Genomic DNA, 18,129 nt, shown 5'->3' on the forward strand with positions numbered 1-18,129 from the left:
GCTGTTTGGTGCTGGGCAGGTAGACTACAGTGGGTTCATTGGGGCATTGATTACAGCAGCTTTAAAGGTCATATCTCAATGTTAAATTATAGTATCCAAGCCATCTATACAAAAGGTGCAATGCAAGGCCTTGACTTTACCTTGACACCACTTGGGTCATTTTTGTTATTTATCTAATTCACTCCTTATCTATTTGCACACATGCAACAGTTCAAAGTGGTCCACTGTCTTTATAGGGAACAATAAAATCCCAACTCTGATATCTGCAGTAAGCAGCGGCCGTATGTTCTAGTCATGCATCTCTTTTAATACTTTCTAGACCTCAATATTGGAAATATTCTCATATAAAAACAAAACAATTGTTTCAAATCCATATACCAACATTTGGTCAACACAGTATAGCATTGTAAGCTCGGAAGGCTGCCTGTCCTCCATCTTTTATACAATGGATCAAAAGGCCATGATGTGACATCAAAAACGATTGACTTTAAACGTATCACATAAAAATAAGATAAAACGTGGCTTATCTTTATTGATTATGCGAAGAAGCTTTTCTTTACAGCAACTTGAGTGCAAATGTTCTTCTTAAGCAGGCATCTTAACATCTTTCTGTCTTAAGTGCTGACAACATCTGCACTTTCTCTTCCCTTTGTATTGTTTGTACATTGGTTTTGCCTCAATCCTTTGCAGTATTCTCCTACATCTGTGTAGTTTTGGCCCACTGTAATATGGTTTGCTTATTTGTCCTCAACGTGTATGAACAGGCTGTATGTTATTGTATCATTTTCTCTCATTGTTGTTATGTACCGTTGATACTGTAAATAAGACAAATGCATAAAAACAAATGTCTTAAAAGAATAATAACTGAGAAACTAGATGAGATAAATAGAGATGTAAATAAAACATTTAATTTGAGTGTGTCTTACTTAAAGTAGATACATTTACTTATTGCATATACACAACGGATAACTTTTATTCTGTGGCAGAATTAGATCTTCAATATTTGTAAAGCAATACAGCTCATAATTTGTTAATTAACATTCTTTCCTGTATGGCACTTTTTGAGGTCACGATTCAACAAACACCCCATTGAATTTGGGGCTCACATAGAATTCCATTCGAAATTCCAATCAAAGCCTCGCTCCTCCCAAACAAACAAGGTTATCCGTGTTCATCCATCTCTCCACCTGGCAGTGAGGTGCCATCGACACGGAGTGACAACCTCTGCATCCATGAGCACATCATCATCTGCCCTACTCCACACCAATCAACCCTTCATAAATCAAACCTTACAAAAGCCACTGTTTTATGTTGTCAGGATATTTTTGATTTAAATCTAAAGGAATCAATATGGACTGTTTGGATCTTGTTTTTAAATCATTTAAAATATAGTTTGACTTTGACTTATTTAGGCTGATATAAACTAAATAATTAGATGTTTAACATACTGGTCAAAATTCATTTAATTAATTAAGTGATCTCACCCTATTTCCCTTCTAAATGCCTCAGCATTCAGGCATTTCATCAGTATATTTGTGTGAAGTCATCCTTCACTGCCAGCTCCTAGTGACTCCCTCCTTCCTTTCAGTGGCTCTATAGATTTTCTCCAAGTGATAAATTGGACATGGGAAGCCACTGAGGTGTGACCAGGTGCCAAAGGAGTATAGCTTTCTGTCATTAATGGGCCTAATTATGCTTAAGACCTTTAGAGCTGTTGGGAAGAGTTCTAATGACATGTTGTGGGATGTAACGTTACAATCATTAATAGAAAAGAAAAGTGTTAAAACCCGTTGAATGATATAAAGTAGCTCTCTGACTCAACGAACAAATGCATAAAATAAAGCGGTCACGTTTCAGAGCTTCAAAGTTGCATCAGTGTTTGTATATGTTTCCCTAGCTCTCTTTTGATTGAAGAAATGCATGGCTTCTATCCCATCCATCACCTCCACCCCTCCCCTCACTCTCCAAACACAACAGTAACAGTTCATTTCTAGCCCATTCTCTCCTGTGGCATCGTGGTGGGCAGAAACTTGCGCAGCTGACGTTGTGCTTGATAACCACACAAGGCAGACAGTTTAATTCTTTCTCCCAGAAAGTTTTTTATTGTTGTTTTTCTTGCAGAGAGATAAGTGGAGATGAATTAGTTGGACGGATACTGCAGCGCGTAAAAAGTTGTGGATGGTTACTTTTGCGCATAAACATTTAAAGGACTATTATATCTCCAAAAGTTGCGGCATAAAACAAGAGCAAGTGAAATTTTTACCTCTGCAAAACTATCGTCCACAAGCAGGCTGGAAGACCATCCACTCCGGAGAACACAGCGAATCCGCAGAGCGCAGATGATCGCAACTGGTGTTTGTGGCGTCGCGCTGGTGCTGGTGTTAGTGGTGCTGATCCCGGTGGTGGTGAACACCGCCGGGACACCAGCCCGCTACGAGATGCTCGGGTCCTGTCAAATGGTGTGCGATTCCCACGGGACTGCAGCCACGGCCACGGCCAAGGCAACCAACCCGATCAAAGACAACCGCCTGGCTCAGTCGCTTCCGACTTTCATCCAAGGACCTCAAGGAGAGCCGGGACGCGTGGGGAGGATGGGCTCGAGGGGTCCTATTGGTGATCCCGGGCCACCTGGACCTACTGGTCCGCCCGGAGAGAGAGGGGCACCGGGTCCACCCGGAGCACCTGGATCAAACGGGCCTAACGGTGCCATCAGCGCCGCTACTTACAACACAATCCCAAAGATTGCCTTCTATGCAGGACTGAAGAAGCAGCACGAGGGATATGAAGTGTTGAAATTCGACGATGTTGTCACAAATCTGGGCAACCACTATGACCCCTCTTCAGGGAAATTCACCTGCTCAATACCGGGGATTTACTTCTTTGTTTATCATGTGCTGATGCGAGGCGGAGATGGAACCAGCATGTGGGCTGACCTCTGTAAAAACAACCAGGTAAGACGCTTAATGATATAATTACGTAACAATATTTTTGATTTGCTTTACTGTTTAGTTTTTGTTTATTATAAACAGTAACAGGCAATCATTTGGTGAATAAATGTGTACTTTTTCTATTTCACGCATACGTTTTACGCACGGTTGAAAGAGACATATAAACATGGTTACAATGAAGTTGTCTGAGTTGTTCTAAGTTTGAAATGTCGTCACTGGTGGAGCTGTCCCCGGTTCTGATTTCAAAATAAAGACCAGTTTCATCAGCAGCAATGTCAATTTCCCCCTTACAGGTGAGAGCCAGTGCCATCGCACAAGACGCCGACCAGAACTACGACTACGCCAGCAACAGCGCTGTCCTGCACCTCGAGCCCGGGGACGAGATTTACATCAAGCTGGACGGCGGAAAGGCGCACGGGGGCAACAACAACAAGTACAGCACCTTCTCCGGCTTTATGTTGTACGCCGATTGAAAGACGGAAAGGATCTGCTGTGCACATAGCTTGCTTCACTGCTCATGCTCAGTTCACGGTCAGATGGATTATGAGAGGCAGAGCTCACCATTTCCATATTGCAAAAACGTTCATAAAAGATGTGGAGGACGTCATGCCAATAAAAGAACTGTACTTTGCAAAAGCGAAGAGCTTACAGTTTAATTACAGAATAATGCATTTGAAAGTTTACAGCGTTGAATTGTACCCTTGTCAGTTTGATTAGTGTTACTAACTGCACCCTGAATGAACTGTTTAGCTTTACAACATGAGATATGTAAAACAACCTGTACATGCTGCTGTGGTAACACATGCTGAGTGAGTGTAGACTGAAAGTTCAATGTATCGGCCTTTAGCACCTAATTATAGAGGCACAATTATATTCACATAATCACCACTCTGTTCACAGTGTTATTAGTCCATGTGTGTTTTATTTCTCAAAAATAATTGATAGTTGTCGCATTTTGAGTGAAGAAATGTTAAAAGCCCGTCGTGATGCATGATTATAAAAAATGACATTTAAACTCTGTGCAGCATACAAACACTTCTGTAAAAGGGCCATTATGATGTTCATATTGAAGCACTGTGACAAAATCATCTTTGTAACTCATTTTTCGTGTCTCAAAACGACAGCTGGTTGGGGCGACAGGGTGGTCTGGTGGTTAGTCACCATCACAAAAACTGGACAGTCACACTGACAGAAATGTTTCCCCGACGTTCATCGATCTGCCTGCTGATTGCGAAGCCCCTCCACATAAGACTGTCAGCTAATGTGCAAACTATCGTGTCAAATTAAACCTTGCCGGCTCACTTTGTAATCCTCTACGAAGATTAATCAAAGTTATATAGTTTTTCCACGGCGCGCAGTCACTTGTGGCGATCATGCCATTGATCATGTGGTGAAGTCACCCTGTGAGGCCACCTGTTCCCAGATGAGAGGAGAACATGTCCTTCATCCAGTCAGCCTCCCATAGACACCCAGACACCCACTGAGGGGCAACAGGACAACTCATCTAGCACAGCCGCATTGTGTCGAGAGCAGAGCGGCATACTGATTACTACCACGCTCATTATTTTATTCCCCTAAAACGTGTTTGCAGAAATGTCACTTAAAAATGCAGCGAAAGCAACAACATTGACATTGAAAAATCAATCAGCACCATATTTGTGAGCAGCGCAGTAGAAAATACCTCCAGAGAAAGGAAAATATTTGTTTTAGATTGCATTCGCATTTCTGCAGGCAAGAAAAAAAAGAAGCAATTTTTTGCGATATAAATGGGACCAAAGCAAGACTGCTAATGAGAGGCACTGTTATCCTGCGAGGCTCTTTCATATTATTTGCTTACAAAGTGAATAATGTATAATCACAAATACAAAATCAAGTTTTAATTAATGAGGGCCTCTGTAAAAACTCGTTCAGCTGGATGAATCAACAGCCTGTAATTATATTCCATTACAAATACATTACAAAACATTTTGCTACGCTGGAAAGTTCAAGCGCTTTGCAATTAAAGACAAATTGATGCACAAACATTCACAACAAATATTTGCTAAATCAAAACGCTTTGGTCTCTCTTTTCGCTTTATTTGAAGGTCAGCCAGTGCTTCGGGTTGTCGATGAGGATCTTATCCACCTGGCGCTGCGAGATGCCCCTCATCAGCATCTTTGGCACAATGTTGTTGAGGATGTGAGAGTAGCCGTGGCCGCCGTACTTAGTGAGACGGCTCTTGGTGTGGATGTCATGTGCAACCACTATCTTGTCGTCGTAGCCCTCCTTCACGAGGAACGCCAAGCTGAGCATGGACAAAGAAACCGTGAAAAACGAGGGGCCTTAAACATTACACGACTGACCCATCTTGTTAGAAACAAACGGATATATTTTTGCATATGCGCGTCTAACATGCGGCCCGTCATTCATCACTCCTCCTTTGTGACACGCACCGTCCTGCGCTGCGGAGGGAGATTAGTGTCTCACATTTTCTGTGAAAAAACCCCGCAAAAGCAGCATTTTGCTCTCAATGATATACACCTGATGTGGCTCGCAATACATCAATATGAAAGAATATATTAAGGGATTTTCTCAAAGGAAATTTAAGATGGATCTGAGTTCGGATTTGAACAATGAAGTCATATTTAAATGTCAGTGTTACTCACGCCTTCACTCTCTGGCTGTCACTGGGCATGTCCACCTCCAGGTTATAATGGTAGTTGAGCATCTCGGTTCCAAACAGATCATACTCCAGGTAACTCCCCAGCTTTGCAAACTCAAGCAGCTCACCATCATCAAATATAGTCCTGCAGGAAGAGACGAGAAAGTTACTGATATGAAGGTGATGCATGCAGAATAAAAAAAGAAGTTTATCCCGTTTCCCTGTTTGTTTAAAAGAAAAGTTGAATAACATTACTGAATAAGGGTAAAATGCAATGCAATTTATGTAACTTTATTAAGAATGAAGAATACCAGTGTTGTGAAAGCAGCACTAAGAAATATTGGGATCAGAAGTAGAATGATAAAGCTTTCTGATCTAACATCACTGTGAGCTAAATGTTTGGAATGAAGACGGAAAAAGTAGCATGTGAATCGACATTATACATTTAAAAGTTCGTCAGTCAAAAGGGCACGTCCATTTAAACCCATTTAAAGATTTTTATCTCCCAATAGATTCAAAAGATATCTTTCGTGCTGCTGGAGGATATTGATCTCTGCTGTTTGCGGCAAACAAGATCCTGAAGAGAAGAATGAGGGGAAAACACAAACTGTTGACAATTGTGTACTAAATTCTTTAAAAACAAAACAAAAGAATTGTGTTAAAGTGGAAAAAAAACGTGTTAAACAAATGATATATTAAGATCAAATATTAATTTAAGTATTATTCACCCTTTTCTCCCTCTTCTGTCACATTTATTGATGATCTGAAGACAATCCGATACATTTCTAGAGTTTAAAAATAATGTTTCTACAAGTCTCTGAAGTTCAGTTTGATATCATCAATAAATACATATGCAATGAATGGTATCCATCTACAAAGATGGTAACGCCAGCCTCATTTAAGCTATAAGAACACTTTACCATTAATGCACTATAAACACAATAACTGAAACATTACTATGCTTATAGTCAACGATTAAATGACTATATGAGGGAAATGTGCAGCCTGTAAATGTCTCTATAATGCAGGAAGTCTGCTGGATGTTATCACACCAAACAGAGAAGGGGTGAGGGACACAAAGTAGTCAGAAATCCCTAACTGTGTTCTAGGAGCTTCTCACCTGTCCAGGTGTGACATGACAGTTTTGCTGATGTCACCTCCGGCCTCCTGAAGGATCCGGAGGACTTCAGCCGGAGCTTCGGGATTCCTACCGGGATGGATGATAACGGGGCAGCCCAGCTGGATCTGAGCGTGAGCTGTGGCCTTCAGCACCTTCATCTCACTCTCCGTGATGGGCCAGCCGGTGCCGATCTCTCCGATCACACCACAGCGGATGTCTGTACCGTCGCCGCCATGAAGCACCTCGCTGACGATGGTGTCTGTGAGCTGACGGGAAGGAAATGAGGAATCTTTAAGACGTATCGGTTCATTCAAATGACTCTTTTCTGACATCTTAGTATGTCCTTAGATCTTAGTCCCTTTAACAGGACACAGACACAGAGCACATGTTAGGTTTGAATAATACTTTCTAAACATCCTTGAAGATTACATGCACAGTCTCAGTGCACCGCTACTAAAGGGCTCAACAGAGCAGCAAGAAGCATTTCTTTAAATTTCCACAATACAGTTAAAATTGTTTAAAACCTTCTGACACAAGTATTCATGCCCGGTTTTGGCCAAACTGGCTGCTGTTACACTCAGTCTGGGCCTCACCTTCTCCACACTCATTCTCTTGGTGGCCTCAGTGTGGGTGGAGTCCACATAGTACCCTGCTCCTGCTATGACGTGAACCCCGGTGTCCTTAGCATGCTGCTTGAGGGTGGGCAGGTCCCGGTCGATGCCCACAGTGGTGTTCTCCACTATCGTGCCCCCACCGGCCTTCCTGTAGGCCAGCAGCTCATCCCGCACAGCGCTGGTCTCCTGCTGCAGCAGCAGGTTCTCGTGGCAGCTGTAGGGGTTCTGTCTCAGCCAGTGCATGTGCTGCATCTGAAACGGGTTCTCTGCCACCGCCTCGTCGCCCGAAGGAGGAGGGAAGTAGCCGCACCCAAATGACATGGTCAGGTGCTCGTGGGTCATGGTGCGGCCCAGCTGGTCCGGATCCACCAGACCCAGGACGGTCTGGACCTTCCCACTCAACTCAGACATGACTGGTGTTCAGGGATTCCAACAACCTGAAATGGCACATGTTATTTTTGTTTTTATACATTTAAGTTATACACATAGGACATCTCCCTGAATTATATAAAATACAGAAATTAATATTAATAAGAGAAAGAAAGAGAAAAATCACCGTAAATAAATAACAACAAATCATTAAAAGGCGAAACTTTACAGTCATAAATGGGATATATCAAAAATAAATCTCCTAAATATTAATAAACTCAGAAGCTTTCTTCCTTACTACATGTACGTACGACACTTATTACGTATGTAGTCCAATTTATAAATAAAACATAACACAAATATTAGATCTGGTAACGTTTGTGGTAACATCGTCACAGACAGGAGAGCACGCTTGTAAAAACAAAACTCTCATAACTCAGTGACCAGCTGACTTCACAGTGCATGCAGGAGAGTGACCTTTGGACTGCAGAGTGCAAGACATTATCTTTATGAGAACTAAACCTAGTGTCCGTCTAGGAGTTCAGTTTAGTTTGCGAAACATCAGTAGCCTATAATCCCTTCAGAAGGGTAGTCTAGTCGTTAATTCACAAAGAGCAACGTTTTGTGTTCGTGCAAAGTGTAACTCGTTGAAATCAACCAAAATGGTGTGCAGCGAAATGAGAGCTGCAGCACGAGATGAGCAGAAACTCAAAGTGTCATCGACTACAATCCTACAACGTGTCTAAACTGTTGACAGACAGTTTGCTGACCTTGTTTTCTGTTTATAGCCGTCCACTTCAACCACCAGCCGAGCTGCAGTTGCTCCGCTCACAGATTAGCGGAGCGATAAAATACAGAAATTGTGAATCATCGCGAGAGATCACGATACTACAGATCTGATGACGGGATTACAGCAGAAACTCAATAATACAACGTTTATTATTAAAATGAAACGGTTTCTATATTGTTTACTTTTTTAAATCATGTTTTTATTAATTAACACACGTGTTGGCAGACAGAAGCAAACATTGTCTAAAGAATTACACGTATGGAGTTTTAACCTTTAACAACAAATCAGTCTTTATCTTATTTAATTCTAATTTGCAAACATTTCCAGAAGATAAATCTGAGCATTGGATAAAGCCATGTTCAAAATTCTTGTTTCATTTTGTTGACATTAGAGTCAAAGGTTTGTACGAGGTATTTTTAGGTTTCTCTCTGTATCACCTAAATTAGGGAAATACTGTCAACAGCCATAAAATAAAAAATAAATCAAATTTCGCCATGTTTTTAGGATTTTATTTTTGTATAAATCAGGCTAAGAATGCTATATGAACAAACCCCTCTATAAAAACAAAATAAAAAGGAATGAAACTGGAGAGTTAGTTGAAGTATAGATTTCTGGCTAATGTTTTTTATTAGAGGTTTCTGAACTGGTATGTTCAAATATGCAAAAAATGCGTTATCTAATGGTATATATTATTATCCTATAATTTAGGATGAAATCTACAGACGCAAATAAAAAAAAGATATGTTATGGAAGCAAAATAGCCCAAAATCTCCAAATTGACTGGTGCATTAAAAAACAATATTTTGCTTGTATCTCTCCTTAACTACCATTTAAAAAGCAAATGTTACAACTAACTTATTAAGTGTAACTTATCAGAAACCACACATTTCAGACCTGTAGTGGTCACACAAATTCAATTACAAGCAAATAGTTAACAAATAACTGATCAGCTGTCATTTAAAATTGGATCGGATGAACAGGATTTGAGAGACAGACTGTGACTCTTGGTGTTTCTGTGCTCCGCACTCAGCAGATGGACACCACAGCAGCATTTGCCAGTCACCACTGACCATCCCTGCAAACGGCTGAGCAGATCACCAACCACATACTGTGGAGCCCAAGCTAGCTATTGTTGGCAAGATCACTACTCTGTAGATCAGACCAGCAGCTGTGAAGTTCATGTTCAAGGCTGTTTAAATCTTCTATAAATCGTTCTTTAAATCAAATAATGATTAATTTCAGTATTATACTGTATTTTATTCTTGTACTTTATTCATATCTTATCCTATTTTAGCATGTTTCAATTTCCTATTCTCTTGGTTCCTTTTGTGGATTCATTTGCACTTTGTTTCAATGCTTTTGATGTTTTATGTAAAGCACTTTGAATTGCCTTGTTGCTGAAATGTCCTATATAAATAAACTTGACTGGCTTTCTTTCTCTTTATTGTCTGACAAGTGGAAGATGTGGTCAAGTCCATGTGCAGGTGACACATTTTATTTATGTCTTAATTGAAAGAAAAAAAAAAGATTTACCCTGGTTAAAACAACCTGCCAGGAGGCCCCTCGGTCAAACATGAACTGTGGGCCCCTGGTGCAACCCATCCCCACTCAGGCCCACGTTGTCCTGAGCTGAGATGTTCAGATGTCTATTCTGTATATTTCTGTCAGTTAATTATAGTTTTTAGACACAAATATGTGTAAAATACACAACACAATTCAAACTGAAGCTAAAACCTGAAATAACTCCTCAAGACTAGATTAAATAACAGACACAGATCACAAAGTTTTGTAAAATAAAACTGATAAATTGAAAGTAAAGCACCACTAATGTGTTAAAAACAGCAAAGCAGTACAGTCAGCAGTTGTGACTGCAACAGTGATGCAAAATGAATGTTGAAAGTCAAAACATTACACTTTTTATTTATTTATGGTAAATGAGTTTTCGGAGTGCTGTTGCTCATAAGCCCAGAGCACCACACCACTGCAGGGTTCCTCGTTAGTGACAAGAGAAGATTGCCACTGCCATTTCTCTATATGGCTGACATGTTTCAGACACACACGACCACAAGGAGCTTCTGAAGGAGAAGGATGACTAAAAACCACGTCTCACATGTGGAGCGACCTCCTGAGACACACAGACATTAACATGATTATGAGTTTGATGCATGGTCTGTATACTTTGAAAGCTTGTTGTTGTTACCAGGTTTGTTCTTCAGGCCCGTTATAAGAGCTGTCAGATTCGATTCGGACATGTTTTAAAAGCATGGCCTATGCCTTAAACTCACAATTCAACTCACTTTAAAACACTGCAATTTCTTTGTTTTGCTATATTTAAACATTCTTCTGCAATATACAAGTATATATCAAGTACATACTTCATCAACGCAGACAATGTTTACAACCTAAAGAGAGGGAGTCTGGATATCCCTGTGACTGCCAGAGGCCCGGCAGGATTTCCAGGTTCGTCCGAGTGTTGTGGTCTGGTGCCCTCTGCAGACAGATATGAGGCACATATTTTGCAGTTTGATGTGGTAGTAAAACATCAGATTTTTTTTAAATGGCGGTATAGGTATTCAGACCCTAAGTAAACGCATTAATATAATTGGAAATATTACTTAAGTCTGAAAAATGTACTTAAAGTATCACAAGTTAAAATAATCAATTCAGAAAAGTGGTTCTTATACTATTCTATATTATATCAATAGATTATTATTACTCATGCATTAATATAAAAGCAGGATTTTACTGTTGTAGTTGGTCAAAGTGGGGATATTGTCTTTTTTAATTAAGGATTAATCTGCTGATTATTGCCTTGATTGATTGTTTGATTTATAAAACTTCTGAAATGCTCATCATAATTATCCAGAGCCCAGAGCAACACCTTCACAATGCTTTGTTTTGTCCAAACAATTGTAACCTCACAATTGTTAAAATAAATAAATAAATTGAATTATTTAAAATATAAAGCAACAAATCTTAACATTTATGAAGCTGGATTTACGAAATGTTTATACGAAAATGTTTGCATGAAAAAATACTGAAACAATTATCAAAATATTTGCCAATTAATTATCTGTCAATACATTGATAAATCATTCCAGCTGTTCTTGTACATGTCCCTCCTTGTTTTGTGCAAAAATCTTAATTTTGTAAATAAAATGATGCAGTTTAGTAAAAAGTACAATGTTTCCGTCTGAAATGTAGCTTTAGAAAATAAAGTAACATGAGAAGAAATACTCAAGTAAGTAAGTACCTCAAATGTATTCTTGAGTACAGTATTTGAGTAAATGTATTTATAATATATATATATATATATATATACATATAAGCAGACACGTGCACATAGTCCTGTTCTTGCCTGTGGGGGACTGGAGTGCTTTTAGTCAACGTGAATGATGTAAATGACAATAAAAGCCGGAAGTGGTTGACTTTCGTGTTCTGCTTGTTGTTTCTGGTCTTTTATGTAATGTTCACGCTGGTTGGGCTGTTCTGAGCCTCAAGCATTGTGAATCAATAGGCATGTTTGTTTCAAGAAATAACAGGGAGGTTATGAATTATAAGGACAAATAAACCGTGATGAATTGCAAACCTCACCCTTGATACATTTGGCAAAAACAGGAAAATGTGATTAACATTAGCCTTATCTTAGAGTTTTATACACAGACTGTTGTAGCATTTCAAGTAACTTTACTGTAACTTCCTCCTTCACTCCCTGTGAACTCTTAATATATACATTATAAGAAACAATAGATATCATTGGAATGCTTTGCTTTAAAGTAAAGTTTATGCTTTGTTTTTTGCAAATATAGGGACAGTTCCAGAGTACAAATGCTTCCAAAGGACATTAATGTCCCATCAGTGGTTCTCAATCTGTTTTGGGCCAGCGCCCTCCTATCCATTATCCAGGTCCCTTACCGCCATGAAATACATTGTAGGCTAATTGTATTTTAATGTTGATTATTATTCTGTTTGTATTATTATGATTATTATTATTATTTATTATATATATTACATATTGATTATATGAATTTTGTATTTAAATTCGTATATTATTTTTCTTATTATTAGGCTGCTATATTATGTTATTCTAAAAACTAAAATTCTCTGAGATTGAAGTTACATAATAACATTTCTAAATAATAATAATAAATATTATATTATTTAAATAATGTTCTTTTGTTGTCGTTGTTTTTACCTTCAATTGCCCTAATACACCATGTACCCAGGGAGCCATGAAAATAGACATTTTATTCAGGAGTGTTAAACAAATGCAAAGGTAAGAAGTTTGAGATTCAAACTTTATTCGGTGTCACAGACTGCAGCCAATCAGAAACGGGTCAGACATTCAAACTTTAATTGGTGTTAAACACAGCAGCCTCAGAACCCCGTCTAAAAAAATAATATATATATAAATATAAATATATATAGCGCCAAATCACAACTCACTTTTCACATTGAACAGGTGCTCTGTTATTAAATAAACTAGAGGCTTATGTTATTTATCTAATTTATGTGCACGTTTCAGTGTCTACTGCGTTGCTGCTTTACACATTCACATTCTCTCCTCTGCTCTGTTTCGCGAAGGAAAGGAGAGGAGAGAACTACAAGGTGCAAAAAAATCCAGCACCAGTGATGCAGATGTTAGCTCTGCAAAAAAAAACCACGCCAGTGGTTTTGCGTCTCGTTACATTCGACCGTCACATCAACCCACTTACTTTGTTACATTTTCCCACTTCTAATAAATTGAAAACGTGCTATTGCTTCATAATGTTTCACTCAATCATATTTTATTGTGTTATGTGTGGACACTTAGTGAAACAAGTAATTTGCTTGAACAGTGCAACAATACTGACACATTCTATAAGTACTAAAGCTAAAAGTATACATTTTTTGATTTCACTGTCAGCTGAAAACCAGACCATATTTCCATTTTGGGATATTTTGCTACTTTTCACTTTACAATTACAAGTTTGACACACTTGAGTTTAAATGTAAACATGTTTTATTTCACTTATTGTTATGTTTCAACCTGCTAATACACATATTTTGTCACTGTCTAGTAAAAAACTTGTATGTTCGGGATCATCATGATCTCAGAGCACTTGAAGCATTACAAGCTTCTAAAGGTTGGGTTAGGGTTAGGGTTAAGTTACTTTTTGCATTTGTTTGGAGGTACTTGGATGAAGAGTAGCTCATTAACATAATTTGGAAGTGTCTTTAATACATCACATGGCATCGGAACTGTGGAACTTTGGAACTGTGGATTCTGGAACTCATATCCCAAGTACAGGCTGGGTGTGCACGTTTGTCATTTGATTTTGTGCATGTGAACAGAGCACATCATTAAGGCTCAACAAAATCAACTTCATGTCCAATAACCTCACCTCAACTGATTTGACTCAACAAGTCTTTTGTGATACAGGTAAGTCACTGCTTATTTCTCCTTCATGTAGAAAGTGTGTGAGAACTTGATTAGTCAAATTTACAATGTGCAATATGGAGATACAGCTAACATGCGAACACCCTATTTAACTTATTTCCGTAATGCTAAATATGTCTGTTGGCTGTGTAATTATCTAATGTTAGCATAATAAAATCGAAATGCATTAGAGACAGAAGGTGTATGCAATTTCATACTATTAGTGCTGTTTGTAGGGAGGAGGGTTTAAAGAGACAGCCGCTAAAACGGAGCGTTTCGGACAGAAAGACCATTTTTATATGAAAGCATTAAAACATGTTCTAGTAGAAACCCAAAATACAAGTATGAACCTGAAAATGAGAATAATATTACCCCTTTAAAAATGACTCGTATTGAAAGTTTCTGGATTCTTCTACAAAACGGTTACAAATGTGATGAATTGCTCATGAATTACTTCTACTGCTGTCTCATTGTTTGTAAAGTAGTTCTCACAGAATTATATGTAGATCGATCGATCGATCGATCTACAGTCGATCGATCGATCTATCTATCGATCTACAGTCGATCGATCGATCTATCTATCGATCTACAGTCGATCGATCTATCTATCTATCTATCTATCTACAGTCGATCGATCTATCTATCTATCTATCTACAGTCGATCGATCGATCTATCTATCTATCTACAGTCGATCGATCGATCTATCTATCTATCTACAGTCGATCGATCGATCTATCTATCTATCTACAGTCGATCGATCTATCTATCTATCTATCTACAGTCGATCGATCTATCTATCTATCTATCTACAGTCGATCGATCTATCTATCTATCTATCTACAGTCGATCGATCTATCTATCTATCTATCTACAGTCGATCGATCGATCTATCTATCTATCTACAGTCGATCGATCTATCTATCTATCTATCTACAGTCGATCGATCGATCTATCTATCTATCTACAGTCGATCGATCTATCTATCTATCTATCTACAGTCGATCGATCTATCTATCTATCTATCTACAGTCGATCGATCTATCTATCTATCTATCTACAGTCGATCGATCTATCTATCTATCTATCTACAGTCGATCGATCTATCTATCTATCTATCTACAGTCGATCGATCTATCTATCTATCTATCTACAGTCGATCGATCTATCTATCTATCTACAGTCGATCGATCTATCTATCTATCTATCTACAGTCGATCGATCTATCTATCTATCTATCTACAGTCGATCGATCTATCTATCTATCTACAGTCGATCGATCTATCTATCTATCTATCTACAGTCGATCGATCTATCTATCTATCTATCTACAGTCGATCGATCTATCTATCTATCTACAGTCGATCGATCTATCTATCTATCTATCTACAGTCGATCGATCTATCTATCTATCTATCTACAGTCGATCGATCTATCTATCTATCTACAGTCGATCGATCTATCTATCTATCTATCTACAGTCGATCGATCTATCTATCTATCTACAGTCGATCGATCTATCTATCTATCTATCTACAGTCAATCGATCGATCTATCTATCTATCTACAGTCGATCGATCTATCTATCTATCGATCTACAGTCGATCGATCTATCTATCTATCTACAGTTGATCGATCGATCTATCTATCTATCTATCTACAGTCGATCTATCTATCTATCTATCTATCTATCTACAGTCGATCGATAGATAGATAGATAGATGGATAGATGGATAGATGAATAGATGGATAGATAGATAGATAGATAGATAGATAGATAGATAGATAGATAGATAGATAGATAGATAGATAGATAGATAGATAGATGGATAGATGGATAGATGAATAGATGGATAGATAGATAGATAGATAGATAGATAGATAGATAGATAGATAGATAGATAGATAGATAGATAGATAGATAGATAGATAGATAGATAGATAGATAGATGTTTATAATGTGATAATGACCTGTTCTTCTCTTTCTTTTTAAGAAATTCGATTCAAGATGGGATCATCTTCCAGCGACGATGAACCCTACATCTTTATCCTGTTCCCTGAATCTTATATACCACTGGCACGTCTGGGACAGGGAGGCTTTGGAGAGGTGATCAAATGTATCAAAAAGGACACCAGCGAGATTGTTGCAGTAAAGATCAATCACCATCAATCACCAAATTACTATGAAGTAAGTCAAAATGCTAATTATTGTCTTTATCAAAAATATCCAAAATTGTTTCCTTAAGTGAACGTGTCAACTTTGTGTCAACAACTAAGTGTCTCACTTCATGACATTGTGTTATCTCCAGTTGCATCTAATGAACAACTTTAAGGAGCAGTACCGGGAACGGTGGAACATTGTCCGCTTCATTGACTCGTTCCCACTGAGTGACAACAGGACTGCTATGGCCTTTGAGATGCTTGATGTAACTCTAGATGAATACCTTATTGACAAGCCTAACTTCTCTCTGGAGTTACATGAAGTCAGGAGTATAGTGCAACAGGTATGGATACCGTAGCATCAGACACTTAAATCAAAGAGGTGTCAGTGTTCATCTTTGATTGTCATCGCTAATATTTTGAATTGCAGATAGCCACAGCATTACATCTCCTGAAGACCATTGGATTGATCCATGCTGATATTAAGTTGGACAATATCATGCTGGTGAACTCTCAAGAGCGACCCATCAGAGTGAAGCTAATTGACTTTGGATTGGCTTTCACAAATGATAATACAGAACAGGGCGGACGTCACCAAATATTGCCTTTCAGGTGAGAGATATGAATCATCATTCTACTTGCTCGTAGGATATTTCTGCAATCTGCTCAAATGTGACAGTGTTCCTCATTCTGTGTTCTACATTCGTTTAATATTCAGGGCTCCAGAAATTCTTTTGGGTGCTCCATTTTCAGAGGCCATCGATATGTGGTCTCTTGGTGTTTTGATGGCATACTTGGCGTCCGGTCAACCCCCCTTCCAGGGCGACAATGAATATTATTTAGTAAGTCATTGACTGCAGCCTTTTTCCTATCGTCCTATAAGATCTAGTACTTCTGCATCCACATATTTTGTTATATTAACAAGGATGCACATCCTGTTGCATATCTTTATGTGATGCTGTTTTTATTTACAGATGTGTTCCATTGTGGAGCTCCTGGGTGTTCCTCCAGTCCATCTTCTGCAAAAAGGGTGGCGCTCCGAAAACTTTTTTTTCAGCACACATCCCGATAACTGGATACTGATGGTACGGCAAGACGAAGAGTCACCTCATTCATAACATTGTCTTCTCTAGTTATGAATATATTTTCCACAAGTTGACATGATTAAGAGGTATCTAAAAATACACTGAACCTTCTTTTAGACACCTGAAGAGTACTGGCCGTTCTGCCTACCTTACGCAGACACCAGGATGAACCAATTCCAACACCTGAACGATTTGGAAACTTTGTTACAGGTAAATTGCGTTGTAGCTGCTGAAAATTGACTTAATTAGACCCTGTTCCTAAAAATCTGAAAGTTTACTTTACTGCTGCTGTATTTGTCCTTTGTTTTAAGTTGTCTCTGGAACACCGGAATAAGGCTGAAGAAATTAAGCAGTTCATGGACCTGATAAAGGTGATGCTTCATATAGATGCCGATCAGAGGTTCACTCCCATCCAAGTCCTCGACCATCCATTTATCACAGGGAGCACCCTCATCCATGACTTTGAGTAAGTGTCTGTGTTTGCAGCGAGGCTGCAGTGGCAGTCTTTATTTTACTGCCTTTATATACACATTATCAGATAGTACAGGTACCTGTCAGATTGTAATTTAAGATATCTTGAATCATCAATGAATTATTCTGACTGGTCATATTACAATACTGATTTGTCAAAATGCATTTGTAGTTTTCCAGAACCTAATAAGGAATAGTCATGTAAAATCCTTTTACATATTAAAACTACTTGGTAGACATAGTCTGTAATTTAATCGCATTTCCATTAGATTTGAATACTTGCATAATACTGTTTCGTGTCCCCATACCTGGCATTTTGGATTTGGTTCTTACCCTAACCCTAATGATCATTAGCATGTTATGTATCTCTTTTCAAAGAAAAGTATCAGATGGATGAGTTCCTACTCAGCTGGGATGAAACCGCTTTTGATTAACTGCATGTATCTTAATTCCACAGCATTAATACAACAAGTGAAGATCATGGCTCAACATCAGCCACATTATCTACTGGTG

General features: G+C 38.6%; 2 protein-coding genes across 2 annotated transcripts; one reads left to right on the forward strand and one right to left on the reverse strand.

Annotated features, from left to right (window-relative positions):
• Positions 1–2,019: 2,019 nt before the first annotated feature.
• On the forward strand, positions 2,020–3,421 carry c1ql3b (complement component 1, q subcomponent-like 3b). Its single transcript, XM_029454174.1, has 2 exons — positions 2,020–2,951; positions 3,242–3,421. Exons 1-2 carry the CDS (start codon positions 2,340–2,342, stop codon positions 3,419–3,421), a joined length of 792 nt encoding a protein of 263 aa, XP_029310034.1. The 5' UTR covers positions 2,020–2,339.
• Positions 3,422–3,850: 429 nt separating this feature from the next.
• pter (phosphotriesterase related) lies at positions 3,851–8,558 on the reverse strand. The gene is made up of 5 exons (XM_029454173.1): positions 8,464–8,558; positions 7,304–7,761; positions 6,711–6,976; positions 5,595–5,735; positions 3,851–5,233 (listed from the first exon to the last, which is right to left on the reverse strand). The coding sequence occupies exons 2-5, from the start codon at positions 7,733–7,735 to the stop codon at positions 5,023–5,025; spliced, it is 1,050 nt and encodes a 349-aa protein (XP_029310033.1). The 5' UTR covers positions 7,736–7,761; positions 8,464–8,558; the 3' UTR covers positions 3,851–5,022.
• Positions 8,559–18,129: the final 9,571 nt, after the last annotated feature.

The sequence above is a fragment of the Cottoperca gobio genome, chromosome 17 (genome assembly GCF_900634415.1).
Source record: "Cottoperca gobio chromosome 17, fCotGob3.1, whole genome shotgun sequence".
NCBI lineage: Eukaryota > Metazoa > Chordata > Actinopteri > Perciformes > Bovichtidae > Cottoperca > Cottoperca gobio.

Coding starts and splice junctions, on each gene's coding strand:
- pter (XM_029454173.1), bottom strand. CDS start 7,735: ATGTCTGAGTTGAGTGGGAAGGTCCAGACCGTCCTGGGTCTGGTGGAT. Junction 6,977..7,303: donor AGAGAATGAGTGTGGAGAAG/GTGAGGCCCAGA, acceptor CCTTCCCGTCAG/CTCACAGACACCATCGTCAG. Junction 5,234..5,594: donor GACAGCCAGAGAGTGAAGGC/GTGAGTAACACT, acceptor GTCCATGCTCAG/CTTGGCGTTCCTCGTGAAGG.
- c1ql3b (XM_029454174.1), top strand. CDS start 2,340: ATGATCGCAACTGGTGTTTGTGGCGTCGCGCTGGTGCTGGTGTTAGTG. Junction 2,952..3,241: donor ACCTCTGTAAAAACAACCAG/GTAAGACGCTTA, acceptor TCCCCCTTACAG/GTGAGAGCCAGTGCCATCGC.